The 21,749-nt window shown below is 33.0% G+C and overlaps 1 protein-coding gene across 2 annotated transcripts in view; it reads left to right on the top strand.

Moving 5' to 3' along the window:
* Nucleotides 1-21,749, top strand: part of LOC135126679 (A disintegrin and metalloproteinase with thrombospondin motifs 7) — a 175,381-nt gene that overhangs the window by 6,125 nt on the left and 147,507 nt on the right. For both annotated transcript variants that reach the window (XM_064052748.1, XM_064052747.1), the window contains exon 2: nucleotides 5,960-6,102. In XM_064052748.1, the coding sequence (XP_063908818.1) occupies nucleotides 6,009-6,102 (94 nt within the window). In that variant the 5' untranslated portion in view covers nucleotides 5,960-6,008. The remainder of the gene's footprint in view (nucleotides 1-5,959; nucleotides 6,103-21,749) is intronic.

Genomic DNA, 21,749 nt, shown 5'->3' with positions numbered 1-21,749 from the left:
CCTGCGCCTCTCGGTAAACTACAGTTCTCTCGAAAGGAATAAAATACTTTCCGCCTCGGTATGTAATATATCTATTGCCCCTCTGTTTAAAAAAATCACTATATTCCCAACTCAGTAAAGAACTTTTAGAACAAATTGCTAGCCGAAAGACATTACATAAAAGAACTATATCATTAGTCATAAAGAATAAGAATTTCAAGACTAGTCTCTTCACTCACAAAAGCGTCTAACTCTACAAAGATATCACAAATTTTTAAATATTAGTGCTTTGTTAGGTTTAAAATGTAAATGAAGTGGGGTTAGTTTCTACCGTAATTAAACTGAAAATTTAAATTAGGTATATAATATTTCAAAATGATTGTCGATACAGCAGGCTATGATCGTTGAAACCCAGCTTCAGATTTAATTATAAAAGAGGAACTAGATGTCAATTTTATCAGTTTGGGGTTATGATTAAAAAAAAACACAAAGAAAAAATTCGTGATTAAAACGACAAACTAAGTCACGTTCTTTTTCACTTAAAAACGACATTGCTCTTACTATAAAAATTGGTAAAAATAAGCGAATTTAAAATCGACGAAGATTATACCAACAACTGACAAACGTGTTTCTGACAAGACAGTTATTGAAATGTCAACAAAGAATTTCATAATTTCAAAATTGATATACTGCCAAATTTATTTCGTAATTTCACAGCCATCTGAGTCCACAACAATTTTGCAATAAACAATATAATTTGTTATGAATCACCAATGACAGTTATTTATTTTAACTTTGGCGTTTGCATGTGCATTTTTGGAAAAATGTTGACAGTATTTCTTGATTAACTAATCGTAGAATCTTACAAAGCACAATTTTAAAAGTTTATGATTGAAGTAAATGAAACTTAAACTTTGTCGAAGACTGAATTGTAGTAACTATAATAACAATAATAATAATAATAAATGATATAAAAAAGTCGTCAAAATGATGATGTTACAATATTTCTCTTAGCTCTTGCTGAAAAAATAAAAGTCAATAAGGTTATAAACACTTACTAATTTTCCTTCCCGCCAAAGCAGAAACTACATGCATATGAAGGTATAGTTTTCAATACAGTTTTATTTAATAACCGAACTGAAAAAAAAATTTCAAACTGTTTTTGGTTAGCGTTTTACCGTCTTCATAGGAGATACCTCAACTATCAAAATAATTAGTAGTTCGATTTTGGACACCGCCTGATTAAAAATTAAGAAGACAGACGGAAACGGAAAATATGACTTTTCGTATTCTACAAACTGTAAAAGGCCGAAATTAGAATTTCAACAATTTTCCCAACTTTCTTTTGGAAAATAAAAAGAAGAAGAAATTATAAACTACAGACGAAATTCAACCAAATATAATTCAACTAATGCAGTAAAAAAAAAATCATTGACAAATTGTAGTAACGGACAATCGACTAAATGTGTCAAAGCTATCCACAGCCAACAAACTACATACATTAAGTTTCAGATTGAAATTTTCAACACGTTACTAGCTCTAATATTTCTTTTTTTAATAGATATAACATTTAAAAAAATATTTCAGTTGATATTCATTTTATCTTTTCACAAATATGTGTTAATAGAAGTAGCATTGGACGACTTATATAATTATGACAGATAACAGTTACAAGAATTTGTTACTGGTTACTGGTTTTGGTGGAAATTGAATTTTATTTAATTGAACTGAAACTGAAAAATCAAGTCTAGTGCTGTTGTTTAATAATAATAAATTAACAGGGTAATCTTTTGTGATTTACATCTGAAATAGCAGGATAAGCGCTTCAGATTACGACATGATAATTTTAAAAACGAACTACTTTTACTGTTTCTGCTTTTTTGTTAAGTAGTTAAATATGTTTCAAGTTTTACAACTTGTAACTAAACCTTTTCAAAAGGCAGTAGCCTAATCTATGAAAAATTTGCACCAAGTAATCTGATTAACAATATGATAGTTTAACACATGGAGTTGTTTTAAAATATGTATTCATATTTTGCAAATATGGAATGGTTTCTTCAAAATGTTCAATTTATTATTAAAGGGACACTCTGCAATGCTTGCTGTACACTTACTCATGAGAATGCATTGCTTCCAGTAACTAAATAATCCATACATTTTAAAAACAATAAATACTATATTACGTATAATTTAAAATAAGCTGCTTTATTGTTTCCTATAAAATTGTAAAAATATGCATGTGGCCATCCTTAATGAATGCAATTCATTAAAATGTGAGTGTTATGCAAGCAATTTGTTTCAAAATCGAAGTGTAAGAAAAAACTTTTGCACGTTTCGTTTAAATTTTTTAAACGAAATAGAAAACAAGAATTCCAACAAAAACATTTCTGACATTTGTTTTATTATTAAAATATTCGTCAAATTAGAGAATGTGTTGTTTTTTTTTCCTTCGCACACCTTAACCGTTATTTTTGCACTGGAAATCAATCAAACAGCACTCCCTCTCAACAAATTGATAAAAAAAACACGCAGTGATTAATTTCGCGACTATTCTGGTGCAAATTTAAATTGGAACCTTTACAGCCGCAAAAGTAATTTAGTTTGTGCGCAGTCATATAGCCAGTAAATGCGGCAAAATGTGTGTAGTAAAATAAATGCTACGGAATTAGGAGAGGCGATTCAAAACAAATTGATTAAACATATTGCTGTGCAATCAACCGTCTGTCCAGCTTTGGAGTTCCACAGATTTGGCTAATAATTTGCGTACGATCTGGCATGTAAACATATCTTGTTGGCCCGGTAACTCTTGCACAAATCGCCCACTTAATGGGTCAAGGCAGTGGCGTAGCTACAACTTTTATCTCTGACAGGTATTAAGTAAAGTTATTATTATCATCTCTGAAGTTCAGAGAAGTTCATCAACAATTGAATCCGGCCTGTTAAGTTAACAGGCCGGATCCAATTGTTGATGTGTAATGGGCAACTTACAATAAATACGTAGACCTAAAAATAAAAAATATTCATTCAAAAAATCTAGAATAGAAATTCATCAATTACTTCTGAACTATGCTTTGACGTCTGCCAACTGGCAAGAAAATATGGCGACTTTATTACAATTATTGCAAAGTGGCGAGGTTCTCAAAATTAGTAGTAGTAGGTATTTTATTTCTTATAGTTGTTCGAAGTATCCGCAATTAGAAACAATAACGAGATGAAATTTTTAATTCGTCTTATAAGTAGAGTTACTCACTTCAAATCTTTGAAAACAGTTCCTTAGGAAAGGAATAATTTTGACTCAACTTAATTCGAACTCATTTCAATAATCGACTCCTGGATTGGACTAGACTAGACTAGCTTGTTCCCGACGGTGGCCCCTGTTTAAACAGCTGTACGCTTCTTCTGGAAAGATTGCGAATACCGCATTCGAGGTTGTTCCGGAGTCTGCCATTGAGACTTCACGTCATTTATTCTAGCAGCGCCGGCACCGATGCTGAATCACCGTACCGTACATACTAGAAACCCATAGGCGTCGTACTGGAGCTACGTATGGATTACTTCGTAAAGTAATTTATTTTGCTTAAATTTAAATTTCGTTAACGTACTTAGATATATGACTGTCCCAAACAGCACAATTAGTGATATACCTTTCATTGTTTTTAATGTTACACAAATGCAGTTAGCACATTTGGGCGTTAAATTTTCACAAATGTTAACACTATGGGATTAAGAACTTTTCCAGCATATAGATAATATATTTTGTGAGCATCGTTTCGAATAATGATCATATATATATATATATATATATATATAGTTAGTAAGTAAATTATCTTTTAAAAGATCATCTCCAATAATTTCGACAACTTGATTTAAGCTCTGGTAGCTCTTTCAGAACGTATTTTTTCTTTAATTTATCATTGCTATAAATGCTATAATATATATTTTATTTACATCCTCTTTGATAGGATACGCTAGGATGAAGCTAATATTATACCTTCCTAGTTTTTGTATTTAACACCCTAACGCCCGAATTAATTGCACCAACAACTTGTAAGACATCCGACTTTTATATTTTGGTTTTGATCTTTAGGTCCCAATATTATGAAAGACAGCTGTAGCGGAACCTTTTTTTTTTTGTTTACAACAGATTTTTTTGACAGAGATTTTTTCAGCTCTTGAATTTGACTCTTAAAGCGGTTTAGTAAGTCAGTTTTAAATTTTTATAATTCATTATATTAAACTCTAAAACCCAACGGGTCGAAGAATAAGAAATATTGACGTTTAATGTAGCAGAATAACATCATTTGTTAATGTTTGTAATTTTGGACTTTAAATTGTTAAGAGCTGTTTAATAAATATTTTACACACAATTCTGCAATAAATTCTTGTACAGAGAAAATAAATATTTACTTTTTTCCAACAATTTGAATTTAGCTTCCGTTAAATTTAAGCAAGGAACCACTTATTAAATATTACCCTGCACACATCCTCTTTTTTAGAAGATTTACGTTTCCCGCATTTTAACATTATTCACATTAATACTGGCATTTAAATTACACAGTGAGGTAATACTGATAAAATACAGAAACAAAAAAATATATAGAAAAACGTATACATTCAAACATTGTATGTACACCCTTTTCTGACGCTCTCTAATTCAAAAGAAGGGCTAGTGAATTTCAACAACAAAATGGAATAAATAATAATTATTAATACTTAAATAAGTATTCTCACCAAAAACAACTACAACTGTCAGATTTACATGAGACCACGACCAGACATTACGACCTAGACTTTGATTGTTTTAGTTGTCTTAAACTTGCCTATGACCATCCAAAGCCATGATGAAAGGAATAAAATCCTGAAACGTGTTTAACTGACAAATGATCAAAGCAATCGCAGTTTTGAAAGTAATTTTAATTTTAATCATCTGCGGAAAGTAACATATGACTCTCCAATCTTATTTTAATGTTACATTTCGTAAATTCCAGTATAGTCAGAAACATACTTACTTCAAAGAGAAAACGAGCAAAAATGTTTCACTTTTTGTGTACCCCTGCTCATCGAAATATTGTAATTTAATTAATTTAATTATTCTAATTTACTAATTCGTAACTAAAGTTATAAATCTTTGAATGTTTGCATGTTTATGAATTTTTAAATAAGTATGTTACGATTTTAGTGTTTAAGCATAAACTCTCTGAGTCAGCCTCAGAAAACTAATAACTGTTTAATATTGTTTTTACTCCCATTCAGTTGGTCCGAATTTTTTATCAGCAAGTTCCATTTTTCCGAGCTCAACAATTTCTAATGGTTCTCCATTAGAAATTGTTGAGCTCGGAAAAATGGAACATGAGAACATGGTCTTTCGATTGTGACATATGAGATAAATAAGTTATAGTACACTTTATTGACTGTAACCATTTAGATAATTGATAAGTATATAAGTATTTTCAATAAAGTTAAGAATATCTAAATACTTATAAATGTTTCATGCGCAACAAATTTAAAGTTACCTGTCATAACTGGAGTATGTCATCGCTAGTTATTTACAATTCTGAAAAAATGATGGCGTAATTGTCGTCTAGGTAAACATTTAAGAGGAGCAGGCTTTCTGTAATAATTATGCTTTTCTTCAGATCAGATTTTATCATAAAAACATTAATGCTTGTAGAAATCTTTCTAAATAAGTAGATAAAAACAAAATGCAAGATGACATTTGATTAACATTACTACATGATGGCTACAAATTAGCAACTAAATCTATTCATTAGGTACGTCTAATACTATCTCGATATCTCATTCACACTGAATAGTCTTATTTTCTTAAGTGCATAAATATTTCTGGAACAGTATTCTAACGAGTGATGTAGGTAGTTAGCGCTTATTGATCAATCGTGGTTGGCCCGCTTAATACCGCCAGTAGCTACGCCACTGGATCAACTGTGCAAACACGCGCTAATATCCCATTTTATTCCAACAGTTTACCACTGATATGATTTTTGAGAGAGTGCGACAGTGAACTTGAGGAAATGTGGACCCCTCCTAAGCCCTGCAAGTGGCATTGGGTTTCTTTCCTGGTTTTCTTCGCCACTTGCGCAACGAACGCAGACAAGATTTATACAGGTGAGTGGTATTATTATTTAGATTAATTCAATCGATAATAATTAAAATATAGTTTTTTTTCTAATTGGAGGTTAGACTCATGCAGCATACCTAATCCCGCTTGAAATCGTATCTTATTATTTATTTGTGGCACGCAACATGAAAGCACATTTTTTAATTATTGTTTCGAAGTTTTTGCCTCTGAGAGCTTTTAAAAGCGGCTTTAAACCCGGAATTAAGAATGCGTGTAAAGCATTTTAATGGGGGCTTAAATTGTGTGAAACGTGAAAAAATAATTAGAATCACCGCTAATTTGGATGAAAATGCGAAAAATGTTAACGCAGAACGAGAAAGTTGTTTCGGTGTTACAATGTTGCAACAGAAACTGACATCCACTGGAAAACTTGCTTTTCCATAAATAAGATGTAAAACCGGAAAAATTCACCATGCAAATTTAATGCGTTGGCTGTCTTCGCATTGACAAACACTATTTAGCAACGTGAGAACATTATTTTCACGGGGAAAACGACAACCACTCTAGACTCTGGGAGTTAGTTTGACAGTGGTATTTAAAATACTCGTATATTTCTTAATTATTATTTTACAACGTGCCCACAGTTCTGTTCAATAATTTGCGTCTAAGTTTGGGTTAACTTAAATTGGCCCGGTTAACTTAACTTAAATTGGCCTTTGTTAACTTTAACAAATTGTGAAACCAATGTTAAATTCGTTTGCTAATGTCAAGTGTTGTATAAAGCAGTTGACAATCGATTAACAACGTGTTAACTAACAATATGTCAAACCTGTGTTAACTCTGGATTTGGGTTGTATAAAGCTATCGTCAAAGTTAACATCATGTCAAACCTTAGTTAACTTTCTGTCAGCTAATCAGTCATCCGCCATCAATTAAGTTTCGATTTCATGTTTGTATAAAGCTTTAAGGACAAGATTTCTTAGGTTTTTGAAATAAAGGAAACGTAATTGGGTAGTAATGGTTGTATTTACTATAATTGTTCATGCAAATCTTAGAAGATATCATTATCTCGTTCGTCTTCGATGAGTGAAAACAGTGATGAAGAAACGAGATTGCAAGCAGTAAGAATCCATTTAGGCTGTATGATGATGTGGATTTTACGAAAAGGTTGAGGATAAAAAAACACCTTGATCCAGTTGCTCAATCTAATCAGTCATCAGCATCACCTAGAACCCGCATTAAAAAGAAATAACTTTATTTATGCAAAACTGCAACTTCTTCATACATTACGATTTCTGGCAAATGCATCTTTTCAGCAAGTTTTCGGGGACAATCGGACAATCTTGACATTCATAAATCTTTGATGGGTAGAATCATTACCACGATTTGTTCTTTTTGTCGTAACAGATGATGTACCTTTATGTTCAATAATGGGTTTATCTTGCATGTTACCCACCAAAAATTACCACACCACACAATACAAGTCACAACAAAATCAAAAACTGAAGTTACGTTAGAGAAAACGTCAACAACGCGTGAACTCGTACCAACATCAATTCATAAACGATAAAATTTCTAGTATTCGAACGTGATCCTATGTTAACTCGTTGTCAAAGGTTTGTCAGTTAACTAGCGTCTGCAAATTGTTTATACAACGGTGTCACAAATAACCCAATGTTAACAAGCTGTTAAAGTTGACAGAGTGTTAGCTGACATCCAACTTGACAGGCTTTTATACAACCGGGCCTAAAGCTATCGTCAAAGTTAACATCATGTCAAACCTTTGTTACCTTTCTGTAAGCTAATCAGTCATCTGCCATCAATTAAGTTTCGATTTCGTGTTTGTATAAAGTTTTAAGGAGAAGATTTCTTAGGTGTTTGAAATATAGGAAACGTAATTGGGTAGTAATAGTTGTATTTACTATAATTGTTCATGCAAATCTTATAAGATATCACTATGTAGTTCGTCTTCGATGAGTGAAAACAGTGATGAAGAAACGAGATTGCAAGCAGTAAGAATGCGCCATTCGCAAGAATCCATGTGAGCTGTATGATGATGTGGATTTTACGAAAAGGTGCAGGATCAAAAAAACACCTTTATCCAGTTGCTCATTCTAATCGGTCATCACTAGAGAGCGGATTTCTGTCGGGCTAGACAAGGCCAAACTCGGTACGGCTCGTACGGGATGGGAATTCATTGCATTTACCGGCTGCACTTCGTTTATTTGAGATTAGAATAACGCTGCTTCGTTGCACTCTGCTGTTAATTCCAGTTCTCATTTAGTTAGCCGTTTGATTAATAAATCGTTAATTGTATTTATGGAATCAAGTGACAATTAAATTCAGTGATTACCTATCACCCGCTACTGAGTCCCGGCGATGCAGCGCGTCCCCACTAAAATCGTGACGTAGCCCGACAGAAATCCGCTGTCTAGTCATCACCTAGAACCCGCATTAAAAAAAAATCACTTTATTTCTGCAAAACTGCAACTTCTTCATACACTACGATTTCTGGAAAATGCATCTTTTCAGCAAGTCCTCGGGGATAATCGAACAATCTTGACATTCATAAATCTTTGATGGCTAGAATCATTACCACGATCTGTTCTTTTTGTCGTAACAGATGACGTACCTTTATGTTCAATAATGGGTTTATCTTGCATGTTACCCACCAGAAACTACGACACCACACAATACAAGTCACAACAAAATCAAAAATTGAAGTTACGTTAGAGAAAACGTCAACAATGCGTGAACTCGTACCAACATCAATTTATAAACGATAAAATTTCTAGTATTTGAACGTGATCCTATGTTAACTCGTTGTCAAAGGTTTGCCAGTTAACTTGCGTCGGCAAATTGTTTATACAACGGTGTCACAAATAATTCAATGTTAACAAGCTGTTAAAGTTGACAGAGTGTTAGCTGACATCCCGCTTGACATGCTTTTATACAACCGGGCCAATTTAAGAGTATTCTGTTACAGTGGAAATGTTTTTTTTTTGTGTGTTTTAACAATGAATTTATTGGTTCTTCGTATAAAAGTCGTAACTTACTTCAGCAAAAAAATATAATTAGTCCATTGCTATTGTAAATGCAAGCCTATTTTACAAGCTTTAACAACAAATGTACCCAACGTTACTGAAAAAAACTGTAACTTCAATATTTTTCTCATAGAAGTATAGTATAGCAACCACGCTGGGACCATGTGGACAAGTTTATTTCAAGATCCTTCAAAACTTTTGTGATTTACCCTAACTCGATATAATCATCACGTTTTCATGATATTGTATTCTATTAAACTTTCGTTATAAACTTTTAAATACCGTGTATCTAAACTTTGAACAAGTCTTGTCAGGGGAATATCATTCAGAAATTATGCCTTATACTCGTACATGGAAAATATCAAAATTTTTTTTACAGTTTCTTTGAAGCCCAGATTACCTGAATCACTTGTGATAAATAATTAAAAGTTGCAAACACTTAAACGTTTTTTCTTGCTTAAAAAGCAAAAAAAGCACTTTTATAGCGCTAACAATTATTTAGAAATTGTTGGCAAAGAAAACTAATTAATGAGATGTTGAAGGTTTAGTTATTTATTACAGTATTACTCAAAAGTATTGACTGAAATTTACTTCCTGCATCTCTGAATATTCGAATCTTCACCATAACTAGTTTTTCAGATCCAAACCATAAAAAATTAGTTATATAGTGTTTTAGTAAACAGACAGGAATAAGTCCTACAGAAGAGTTAGAAATTTGTGAAAACTTCAGGAAAATGTCGAGATCTTTTTCACACAAGTTAGGTACATCTTAGCAGCAGGTTTGAATTATGCTCAGTGGAGGGCTTATTGAAATCATTTTGAATTACTTTTTCAAGTATATATTAACCCAAAAAACTAGCACTTCAAAATGAATTTCATCTCTTTATACCTACATATTTTTAAAAGGGTACGTGCCACGAAATAAAATCCTTTAACTTTTGTAAATTTCTAGTTTTTGGATTATTTTTATCACAACAGGATGGAACTTCGCAACTTTGGGAAAGAGCAGTAAATAGTTTGTTTAAAATAGATATATCCTTAAAGGCATTAAAAAACCCATAACATGCCACATTTCACTGAAAAGTTTACAGTGCAATAACGTTTTATTATTAGTTTATTTGAATTGCATACATGCATAGGTTTTTTTTTTAGCACCTCATTGACGTTAGTGTTAACACTTTAGCGAATTTCAATTATTTATAAAAGATCCTACGATCATTAATACAAACTTTACAATCCTGTAATAACATATTTCAAGAAAATTGTTTATTTTCTGAAAATACACATAATTCGTTTGAACTGTAGATTTTATGCATCTTTTTTATCGAAATAAATTTCAACTGCATCTATAGTATAATAACTTCCATTTTTATATTTACTTTTATTGATAAATTACACTTTTTTAGACAAAATGTAAACTTGACACGGAATGATGAAAAATAATTGAAAACTGTTTAAATCAGTAGTTGGCACAAGCCATACATTTGTAGGTACATATGTAGTATACATATGTTTCAGCGTCTAGGCACTAAGTTATATTATTTACAAAAGCAAAGTAACGTGTTGAATGAGATGAAAGAGGCAATATAAAATTCACTCACTACTAATTGGTGTAGACTATTTAAAATTAGTTAGATCAAGTCAACTACTGTCAATTTCGAAGCACCTTGGACTTTCTAGAAATATTTGAAAATAAAAGGGAGTATTGATAAATAGCTGGCCTCGGAGCTTTCCCACCAAAGAAAGCGAATGCTGATACCATGTCGAGTTTGTTATTTGACAAATAGTTTCTCCCGTTTTGATAATAAAAATTTTCAACCGATTCTGCATTGTAAATTTTTAAATAAAACATACCTGATAAAAGTCTCGGTTTTGATAAAATAGAATATCCGTCAGTGATTAAGTCGCTGACAGTTACCTATCAAGAAAATTTCTACGAATAGGGTGGGTATATTGAAGGATCATAATAATTCTTCATATGCCATCTTAGAAATTTTAGATACCATTGACCAACTGAGCAAAAACTGATGTCAAAGATGACCCTCGTGTTTGAACTGGTTTTTGTGTTTATACCCTTAAAAAATATGATACCGCGCATGATATAATATGGAGGATTAACGAATTGGACTCATCGTATTCAGTCGGCGACTGGAGCGCGGTCCTCTGGTGATTGTTGACTAGACAACATTAATTATATTATCAAAATAACAATAATAACGTTTTTCTAATAATTTCCAATGTCAAATCCATTTTTATATTTTCAGATAATAAAGGTATACCTAATATCAGGTTATGGCCCTAGATTAAACGATGGGTACTGTGTTTCTGAACTTAAGTTGTATTGACACTACGGATTTTGCGATAAACGCATTCGAACCATGGAAGTATAAGCGGGAAGCATTGCACGTGTTCCAGTACTATCTCAGGAAAACTACCATACCTGGAAATTACAGATGCAGTCTGTGATGACAAAAAAAAAAGCAAGACATAGGGGTATGCGAGTGGTGCAAAAATGAGACCAGTGGTGAGCCTAATCAAGACAGAAGAAGCTCCAGCGCTAGCTATATGGAGCGAAAAAGACGAAAAAGCTAAGGCGTATTTGTATTTGGAACTGCATCAAGTCAAAAACTGTAAAACTGCTCATGAAATCTGGCTGATGTCAGAAGCAATTTTTGAATCAAAAGGTCCAGTTAAAAAAGCATCATTGTGGAGAAAGTTGATAACTTACCGAATGGGGGAGAATGGTAACGTTGACAGGTACCTCAAGGAATTTTTCGATATTGTGAATAAATTTACCGAAATGTCAATTAAAATAAGCTGTGAGTTACAATCGATCATGTTATTGGATGCTTTTTAGTGCTACACGTAAGCAGCGTGAGCGGGTTGGTGATCATCCTGAAGCAATGATAGCAAGGAAAAATAGTTCCTGGACGAAGTCATTACAATTTGGACAGCAAATAGACCTGTTTACCTAAATAAAGCAAACAATGGTAAATTCAAGTTTAAATGCCACAAGTGTAGAAAATTTGGACATGAAGCTAATGAATGTCCAGAAAAGCGTGAAAGCTGTAGCTGAAGAATTTGAAGAAACACCTTACCCATTTATAACAGAGATGACTTACACATTATACAAACTGTAGCAACAATGGCTGGTGTTTGGACAGCGGATGTATGTCTCATTTAGGTATGCAGAGATCGTCAGTGATTTCAATCTAAATATGAAGGATATGAAGAGGGTCAGTTAAATATCTGCTGACGTAGTTGCTAAAGGTACTGTTAAAATAAACACTACTGATTGAAAAAAAATGCTTTTATTAAAAAAATTGCATATACCTGATCTCCGTACGAACTTAATGTTTGTTTCTAAGATTGTAGATGGCGGAAATAAAGTCACATTTAAAATGGATCGAGCCGTGGTTACGACTGATAAGGTGTTGTTGTTAACTGTAGACCGAGTAGGTGATTTGTATTACGTGAATCAAATCAGAAAACAAGAAACTTGCGCCACTACTGTTACCGATGGCAAAACTAAAATCGTGCTATTGGACGAGCTATTGGGGATATTTGAATCAAAAATATCTTGTGAAAATGGCAAAAAGAGCCGTTGTTTTACGACTGGATTTACGAAATGATAAGTCGTGGCGTCCATGTGAAACATGTTTAGAAAGCAAGTTGACAGCTTTACCATTTCTGAAGAGTACTAGAAAAAACAGCAGGTCACTTGAAATGGTACATACTGACGTTTAGGCCTATGAGGACGCAATACATCAGAGAAGCAAAATACTTCGTAACGTTTATAGACGATTTTTCAAGATGAACTGAAATAAGATTTTTGTAAACTCAGAATGACGTGTTTAAGGAATTCAAGGCTTTTAAGACTTGTGGAAACACAAACAGGCCCAAAGGTAAAATGCTTGCAATCTGATAACGCTGGCGAATTTTGTAATAACGAGTTCAATCGATATCTTATAGTATAGAGCATGGCATAAGTAGACGAGCTACATTCAGTTACACACCGCAACAAAATGATGTCACCGAAAGGAAGAATAGGACTCTCGTTGAGGCAACGAGATGTATGCTTGCGCAGTGTGGTGTACCCCACACCTTTTGGGCATACGACAGTGAATTATATATATTCGTAATCGGTGTATATCGAGTGTAATAAGAAAGAAAACTTCGTTCGAATTATGGAAGAATGAAAATCCGAGTGTGGATAATCTTAAAATTTTTGGGGAAGAAGTTATGTATTAAACAAGGACGCATGTAAAGAGAAATTAGATTCACGCAGCATAAAAGAAATTTTCATGGGGTATGGTGCGATATCCAAAGGTTAATGTGTATCTGTATAGATATCCAGTTTGCACAAATTATTAGTTATTTCACGTGATATCAGATTTATAAATATTATTAAAGGAAAGCGGTCATGTAATTCTACGTCAGAAGCCGTCGACAAGGACGAAGATAACAAAGAAATTAAAGAAATTCTTCTAGTGATTGCAGTGGGATATAGTTATATAATTATATAACGGGTGATCAAAAAGTTTTTAGATTAGAGTTGACCATGGAAGTATTTGTCATGTCGTTGATTAAACTGCAAATGTCATGCATAACCTCATTTGGATTTCAATAAACATGACAAATATTTCCATGGCCAACTCTAATCTAAAAACTTTTTGATCACTCGGTAGTATTCAATCTTAATTTAGGTTAAATCTTAATTTTAGTTGTTCATTTAATTTTTCTGTTAATTATTTTATTTTATTTAAATTAGTTAATGTGATACGATCGTGCCTTACATATTGTTTTATGATTGGAATTTCTGTGTTTTGTTGTGGAAGACGAAAATGTTGTCGCAAAGTTCCCGAGAGGATGGCAGCCCCCAAACCTTGGGATGTTTTGATTATTATCTGTGTATTTAAACTTTGTGAAGGAGTAGTTTCCGCAAAGTGAGTGATATTCTTAGTGGAAGATCGTTGTTGGGTGAGCGACTGTTTTGTTAAGATGAGTCAAAGACAAGTTGAAATTTGAGGACAAAAATCCAAGCTGAAGATTAGTGGTAATTTGTCGAATTCTTTTATGTAAAGGCGGAGCGAGATGCAGGTTCTGTTCAAATAGTGTAGTGTATCTGTGGGTGAATGCTGATTTGAATTTGACTATATGGATAGAACATAGAAGACGCAAGGGGAGGTTCAGCAACTAAACAATGTACGTTTCGTGTCGGAATGGATCGGAATGGATATTAGCGACGTGTCGAGTTTTTTAGTATGGAACTAGTGCAGTATGCTATTGCTCCATAATCTAGGCCTGTTGTAATTAAGATTTTATATACTGATAAAAAGAGTCGTTGTATTAACTCCCCAAAAATGCTTACTAACGTTTTCAAAAGCTGGCATGATTGCTACAAGCAGCTCGAAGTGTGAAGACGGATTGATTCCAGTTAAGTTGAGAATCAAAAGTCAAGCCGAAGAACATATCAACTACGTCAAGTTCCTGATAATGTTAAAAATAATTTAAGGTCTCGGTATGTTTTCTTTTTACTAAAAAGGATGCATTTTGTTTTATCTTATGACTTATTGAGTGCTGATTACAGTACTTTTGCAACGGAGGTACTATCTTGGATTTTAGTATACAGTATACGTACCAGTTCCCCAGCGTATTAAGTTACACAAATTGGAAAACATGATCCATCACATTGTTAAGCGCAGTTCGAAGCAGTGTTACTCTTAACACCGAGCTTTGGGGGCATCCGTTTTCTAACGTCTTGCTCAAAGAGAGTGCATTGTTTTTTAGAACTTTAAAAGAACGTTGTTGAAGAAAGTTTATTAAAAACTGGGTAATGTGACCCTTTATTCCCCAGTCATACGTTACTGATTAAAGATATAGTTAGGTCTGTAAAAATCGACTTTTGACAGCGGCTGATTTGGCTTAGGAATAGGGAAAATCGTAACTTCACTCAAATATGATTTGTTAATGACACTAACGACAAAATAAAATATCGTTCGAAATTTTCGAATGACAGCATATTAATGTGTCCGCTGCTATTCTCTAATCTCGCCTCACTTGACGAACCTTGCGTGACTAACAATCGTTAATCCACATATCACATGAGAACTGATCGACACTACTCTGGGCTGATCTCTGTGGTGCTAAACTATCCGACTGCGAGAAATCTAAAAAAAATATAGCATGTTCCTTAAAATTTTATTTACTATTGTAACAGAGAAAATTTGGAAAAAACATTTTTTTGTGTGTATGTGTGTGTGGGCGTTACATTATTTCTTTACCGTTTATCCACATTATCAAACGTCGGATTTTGATATAACATAAATCATAAACTTACTTTTAAATCGTCAGTGTTGGTGTCTGATTAATTACGGCCATAGCCCGGTCAGGAGGGGTAGTGTCGAGGTGGATCGGTCAGAACAAGAATTATATATTATCCAACCTGTAAAATGCAATTGGGGATGTGCGCCATCGATCCCTAAAGTCGATGTGGCGAATTTGCTAATTTGGTAATACTTTTTAATAGCGAGTCCGTGTCATTTTGACTTATTATCAGTCAGCAAGGTTGGTACTACTTTATCAAGAATATGACTGCTTTAATTAACAATTATTTCATCAATGAGGTCTGTCCTAATGGTTGGAGTCACATAGGGTCCATACTGCCCGGTACAGAGTGTGCAACGAGCACTAAAAGAATACCGCACGAAGTGCTCACACTCGTACCGTCGTAGGGTATAGTACAGAGTCTACAAGGGGCGAAGCGGAAGGCTGCACGACGCACCCAGCTCCTGCTACTATCGCAGGTCTAGTACCAAAGGGTGCAGTGACACCAACCGCACGAGGTGTCCACTTTGATACTAGTCCTTTGACCACATACATCAGGATTGATGCCGGTACCGTATCTGCTACAACAGACACATCCGCCACAACGGATCTTTACAAGTTCTTCCGCCTGCGACAACAGGCACGTCCCGCAACAACGGATAATCAAAAGGTATCACAGCAGGGCGGACAGTCTAATTAAATTAGCTCGACGTGTCAAGGCTCATTTCATCACTTTTACTATTGCAATATCTCTCAGGATTATGTTAGCGTTATTTGAGAACTGACTCGGTACCACTTATCAATAATCATATCAAATGCAACAATAACAACAAGGAACGGACTCACCAAATCACAGTAGATAATCCAATCAGCTTTTACAACAATTAACAATGCAGATTACACCGTGGTGGAATCTCACTCACATCACCCCTAAGACCGATAACTCAGTGATACACTCACCTCAACACTTTTTAATTACACGATCACGGAACTGTTAAACTCGTTTTATTCAGTTCGCATCCATTTTAAAACTGAAGACTATTCCTCCGGACCTCTTTGGTAAAAACTACGATAAGACACAGGGTCACTCATCAGGGTTCTCTAATGGACCCGTCAAGTGTTCGTCGCCCTACATAGCGAATTCGATATGCAAGTGTATCGTCGAACCCTTGGCCGTCAGATTATTAGTGTGAACGGACATAATGTCCTTTTTCTTTTGGGATATTTTTATCAGTGGTCCTAAATCCCATAAAATTCTTTAAATACAAAATGTCATCGTCAATTCTCAAAATTAATAAGAAAATAAATATCAGTCCCGAAACTTTCCTACATTATATATTATGCAAATTTTTCGGGAATGTAGAATCATTTAGTGGAGTGATATCGACAATGTCTTCATAGTGGAAGAACAGTTTTTTTGGTGTTGTATTTGAACTTTTTTAAAGCAGTCTTCAATTTTTTTTTAGTTTATTCAATTATGTTTTAATCATTTATTACTCTTAACAAATACGAGTATATCAGTATTATTTTATTCGGTCTTCAGGATTAATTAGAGTCCCTTTTAGCCCTTACTGTATTTTTAATGTGTAGTATTAAGACATGTACCTGTTACATTGATTAATAAACAGATTTCTGTCTCCAAGTTAGCAATATGACAAAATGACGAACTTAACGTCATGTTTTTAAGGGAGCACTCACATTTTTACAAGGCTTCCATGCTATGTGCGAACAACGGTGGTACAAGATCACTGAAGTTGAGTGTTGTGCGCGACATTCACTTAGGTGCATTATACAAAACAGCAGCCTCTCGGTGTTCAACTACGTACAATTTTATTCTTCCCGAAAAATTAGAAGAAAGCACATAATTTTACTTATCTTTCCTGAAGATCTAAAAATCGCCAACGTTACAATCTTTTTTCCACTTCTAGTAGAAAAATTAACTTTTGACGTATTTCCAGAAGTAGGTGCTACAGATTCCTTTGAGATTAAGATATGTATAGTATAACGATAATGAACATATTTTTTCACCAGGTTAACCTCATTGAATTCTTATTTCATTAATGTAAAAAGGATTTGTATTACATCATATCTGTTGTTTTCAACAACGAATAATACTGGCTTGAGAGCCTTTTTATGTTAAAAGTTTACATGTACATTACATGTACATTACATTACATACAATGTAATCAATAATTTACTCTGGAAAGGAAACGCATTACACTGATAACATTAAATATAGCGAGTAACGTGTAGTCTTGGGTTGCGCACTTGCGTGACTTTGTTCTTGATCTAACGCTGAATGGGACTGGGCAAAGTATTCTTTTATTTAATCGTTTTGGTCTCAAAACCGTGTTAATGAACATACGTACACAAAATTAAGACCTAAATAAAACTTACAAACTATTATACGAGTGTGGTGGATACTTGTTGTTGTACATTGTAATCTCGCTATATTTACACTTCTGATCATGGCATTTAAAGTATAAAAATTGCTCGAAGGTTATTTCGACAGAACTTTCCTCGCCCCTGAAATACAATACAAGAAATTCAGCTTTTTCGAAAAATTATAAAATTTGATAATGCGAATTTATTTTTTTTTTATGAGAACCCTTATAAGAGAAAATCAAGATATGTATGTAACGTTAAAGTAAATGTAAAAAGCGCGCTGCGAGTGCGTTTCAACTGAGTTTTCTCTTAAGAAAATTTTGTGATGACGTCATCGACATTTTTGCAAAGACGCGAATATCACTTTGAATAGTGCAGTGTAATACTAGTAATAACAGTATTGTATTCCTAAATTTTCGGGAAAATGGAGTGAACCGTTCCTGATTTAATTAGTAACATAAACTGACTTTATTAATTAATTTTTATAAGTCACAAATTCAAACACTTAATGCAATAATAAATCACAAGTACGGACTCATCATGTTGCACTTTTTACATAGAATTTATTCGACAAAATTTTGAGATGACCTCATCAATGTTTTGGAGGGGATAAACAGATGTATTTTGATTAAAAATTTACCATGCTTACGATAACTTTAAAACGTCTGCAAGATTTCAAAGAATATATTATAAAATAAACTCTTATTTTTTTTAGTCACCCTGTATAAGTAATTCTAAAAACTATGAGTGCGTTGATAAACCACAAGTATAGAGCCATAATACTGTGCAAATTTCAGAGGGAATTTATTCCATAAAATTTTGAAACGATGTCATCAATTTTTTGGGAATGGAGAAATGAATAAATTTTTCTAAACCATTTACAAAGACTACGGGAGTTTTGAAATATTTACAAAATTGCAGAGTATTTTGTTTTGTAGTGTCAAAATTAAATTGCAGAATTTTGTTATAAAATTTTTAATTTTTTCGAAAAATTTGGATATCTAGGGTGAAAATTCGATACTGATTCTTACACCACAAGTGAAGGAGTATCTTATTTCATAAAATAAAAAAAATACTATTATACATTTTGGAGATGACGTCATTCCATTGGTGGTGGGAATGATTAGCCAAATTTTAGTTAGCGTTTAACCATCTACATGATATTCCTAATAAACATACAAAATTTGACAACAAGTGGTAATTTCGGAGATTGCGTGACAGACAGACACCAGACAGACAGACGAAAACAAGACACTACTTTTTTCGCACTCTAGGGGTCATGGCACGTCGAGAAAATATGAAAGTGGTAATTCGTCCGCTGGACTCTATTTCTACTATACTTCCTAGCTTACGCTCGAGAAGTAAAATGTGGATAACAATTTTGGTATACCATTTTCAATGCAGGCTCGAGTCACCTTGCCCTCTCATCTCCATGGATGAACATCTTTCAATAATTGTCCTAAAAACAAAATATGTAGACCTTGACTTTTTGAAATAAAAAGCAAAACTTGCGTTACCAACACCAAGTTGGCTGACAAAAATAAAAAATATAATGATTTGAGCTCTTCTTCAGACTAAATATGATTGCTGAATCTTTTTTTTTTATTAAATATTAGTTTTTACTTCCCAAGCCTAAATTAGGCGAGTATTGTAATAGAGTCCATCCAACAAAAGGCTAGTTTCATGTTTTCGAGATATTTCATAATACTTACAATATGAACAAGTTGGTCTCCCGTTACCGTCTACATGCCGTTTGTCTGTGTTTTTCTGCCATCAGTCTGACATATGTCTTCTGTCGCCTGTTAGGCAGTAAAATCCCTGGATAACAGATAATCTCTGAAACTACTAAAACTTTAGGTGTATTTTAACCACAGCGTGTAGATGATGTAATGCTAACCAAACTGTACCTGTGTTTTATGAATCTGGCTTTATTTTTTATCTTATACATAGAGATTCATGTTCGTGTAATAACATATTATTTAACTTAGAAACTGCGGATGTTCTAAAAAACTTGCTGACGTCTCCACAATATTTTTATTATAAACATCTCAGTTGAAACATACGCATTGCATGTTTCTTTACCTACAGTTAAAAAAACCGCACATACCTTTTTTAATTTATGGATTTATTAAATTCGAAAAAAAATATTATTTTTCTCAGGGTTTATTTGATCGTATTTCAGGATCAAAGAAATTTCTGTCAAAATGATTTTAGAATCTTTTTTAAGTTGCATCAAATTTACCGATTTATCACAATTCAATAATGTACATAACAATTATTATAAATCGGTATATATATGAAATAGTACCTAGCTGCTTTTAATGTTTGTTGCTATAAATATTACATCAGTACATACTAATCTGCCTTGTGTCTTGAGTATGTTGACAAACTGGAAAGTGGAATCTTGTTATATTAGCAAATTTTTATTATACACTAGAAGAAACACTAAATTGACCTTATAGCTAACATTTAGTAAAATATTAAACTCAATTGCTGTTATCAATAGAAATTTATGAATACACAGTTCTTACAATTGAAATTAAAAAAATCTGGAAAAACTTGGTGTTTTAATTAGAATTAGCAGGATATTTAGGTACTTCGTTAAAACTGGGTTACTTTTCTCAGTTTTGTAAAATCTTGAAATATTGTTGGCCAGTGTAATTGCTACTGATAACTATATATATTTATCATTTGCGTTTATTGCAAGTCAAACAGGTAATACTATACTGTAAAAACCAAACTGTTGATAAATAAGCCAAAAACAATTTTATTGGCGTTTATTTTAGTTGATTCATACGATTATTTATAGTGTTTCTTTTTCTGTTTAATGTTTATCATTCAAGTACATTAAACAAACAGAAAAACAGACAAAATTTTATAATTTATTCGCTTCTCCCTTCTTATGCACTAATAAAAATATAATTGGCCGTAATTACGGTTTATGTATTTTTAAATGCTTCATGACTCAAACGTTAACCCACCACTAAATACAAAACGTAATTTACGAGTGTCTTACAACAACAAGCATTTCAATCACAATTTGCAGTATAGAGCAATTAGTTTTATAAATAGGACTGGAAATGATACTCTCATTATTAATAAAGTCTATTTTCAGAAGTTATAGCAACGTTGCTGTTGTATTGAAACTAAAATTCTTACGCAAAGTAACCATATTTTGCATTCAAATTAGCAGGCTCGTGGAATAATAACTGACAAAACAGCTCTCTTTGAACATACAGTATCTATTTAATTAAATAAAATCACGTTTCATTAATTAAGTTTACTCAGTCCAGCCTAATATTATGTCATATTTTTTTAAAGGTGTGTAAATTATTATCCTGTTCTTTAACTAGTTAATTTGCTATCTTGTTCTCATGCTAATTTGAATAGACATTTATTAGCAGATCATGAAAATGTATGATAATCCTTCAGAATCACCCACGTTGGTCTCTAGGCGCACGTTTGGATTGCAATTTTTGCTATTTATCAAAAATTTTTTAATGGATAGCTTCTAATGTTAAGATCGGAACAAAAAAATAATTAATAGTTTCATCGGAAATCACGAAAATTATTATTTACATCTGATGGTAACAAATTAAATTATGAGTAATTTTATCCGTAATAGCAGTAGGAAACATTAATTAAGAAACTGGTGTTTGAATGATTATTATAAATTTACCGCTTAGCTTTGTGATTCCTAATTATGACATTAAATACTGTTTACGCTCTTTCCGCAATTTGACTAATAATTGTAAAAATAATTGTTTAAAACGGTCAAGGTTTTCATGGTATACGTGCTTGTCACTTTCTTAAATTTGATTTTACGTAAAAATAATCATTTTTGAAAAACAACTGCAGAATGTCTACTCATGACGAGAGCATAAATTAAGCCGTAAAAATTATTCTGAGCGCTTAATAAAAATAAATTTTGTAATAAG

This window comes from Zophobas morio, unplaced genomic scaffold (assembly GCF_036711695.1).
Source record: "Zophobas morio isolate AGI-343-1 ecotype UQ-CSIRO unplaced genomic scaffold, CSIRO_AGI_Zmor_V1 ptg000011l, whole genome shotgun sequence".
Classification (NCBI taxonomy): domain Eukaryota; kingdom Metazoa; phylum Arthropoda; class Insecta; order Coleoptera; family Tenebrionidae; genus Zophobas; species Zophobas morio.
The sequence above is the reverse complement of the archived record's forward strand: the minus strand, read 5'-3'. Positions and strand labels throughout refer to the sequence as shown.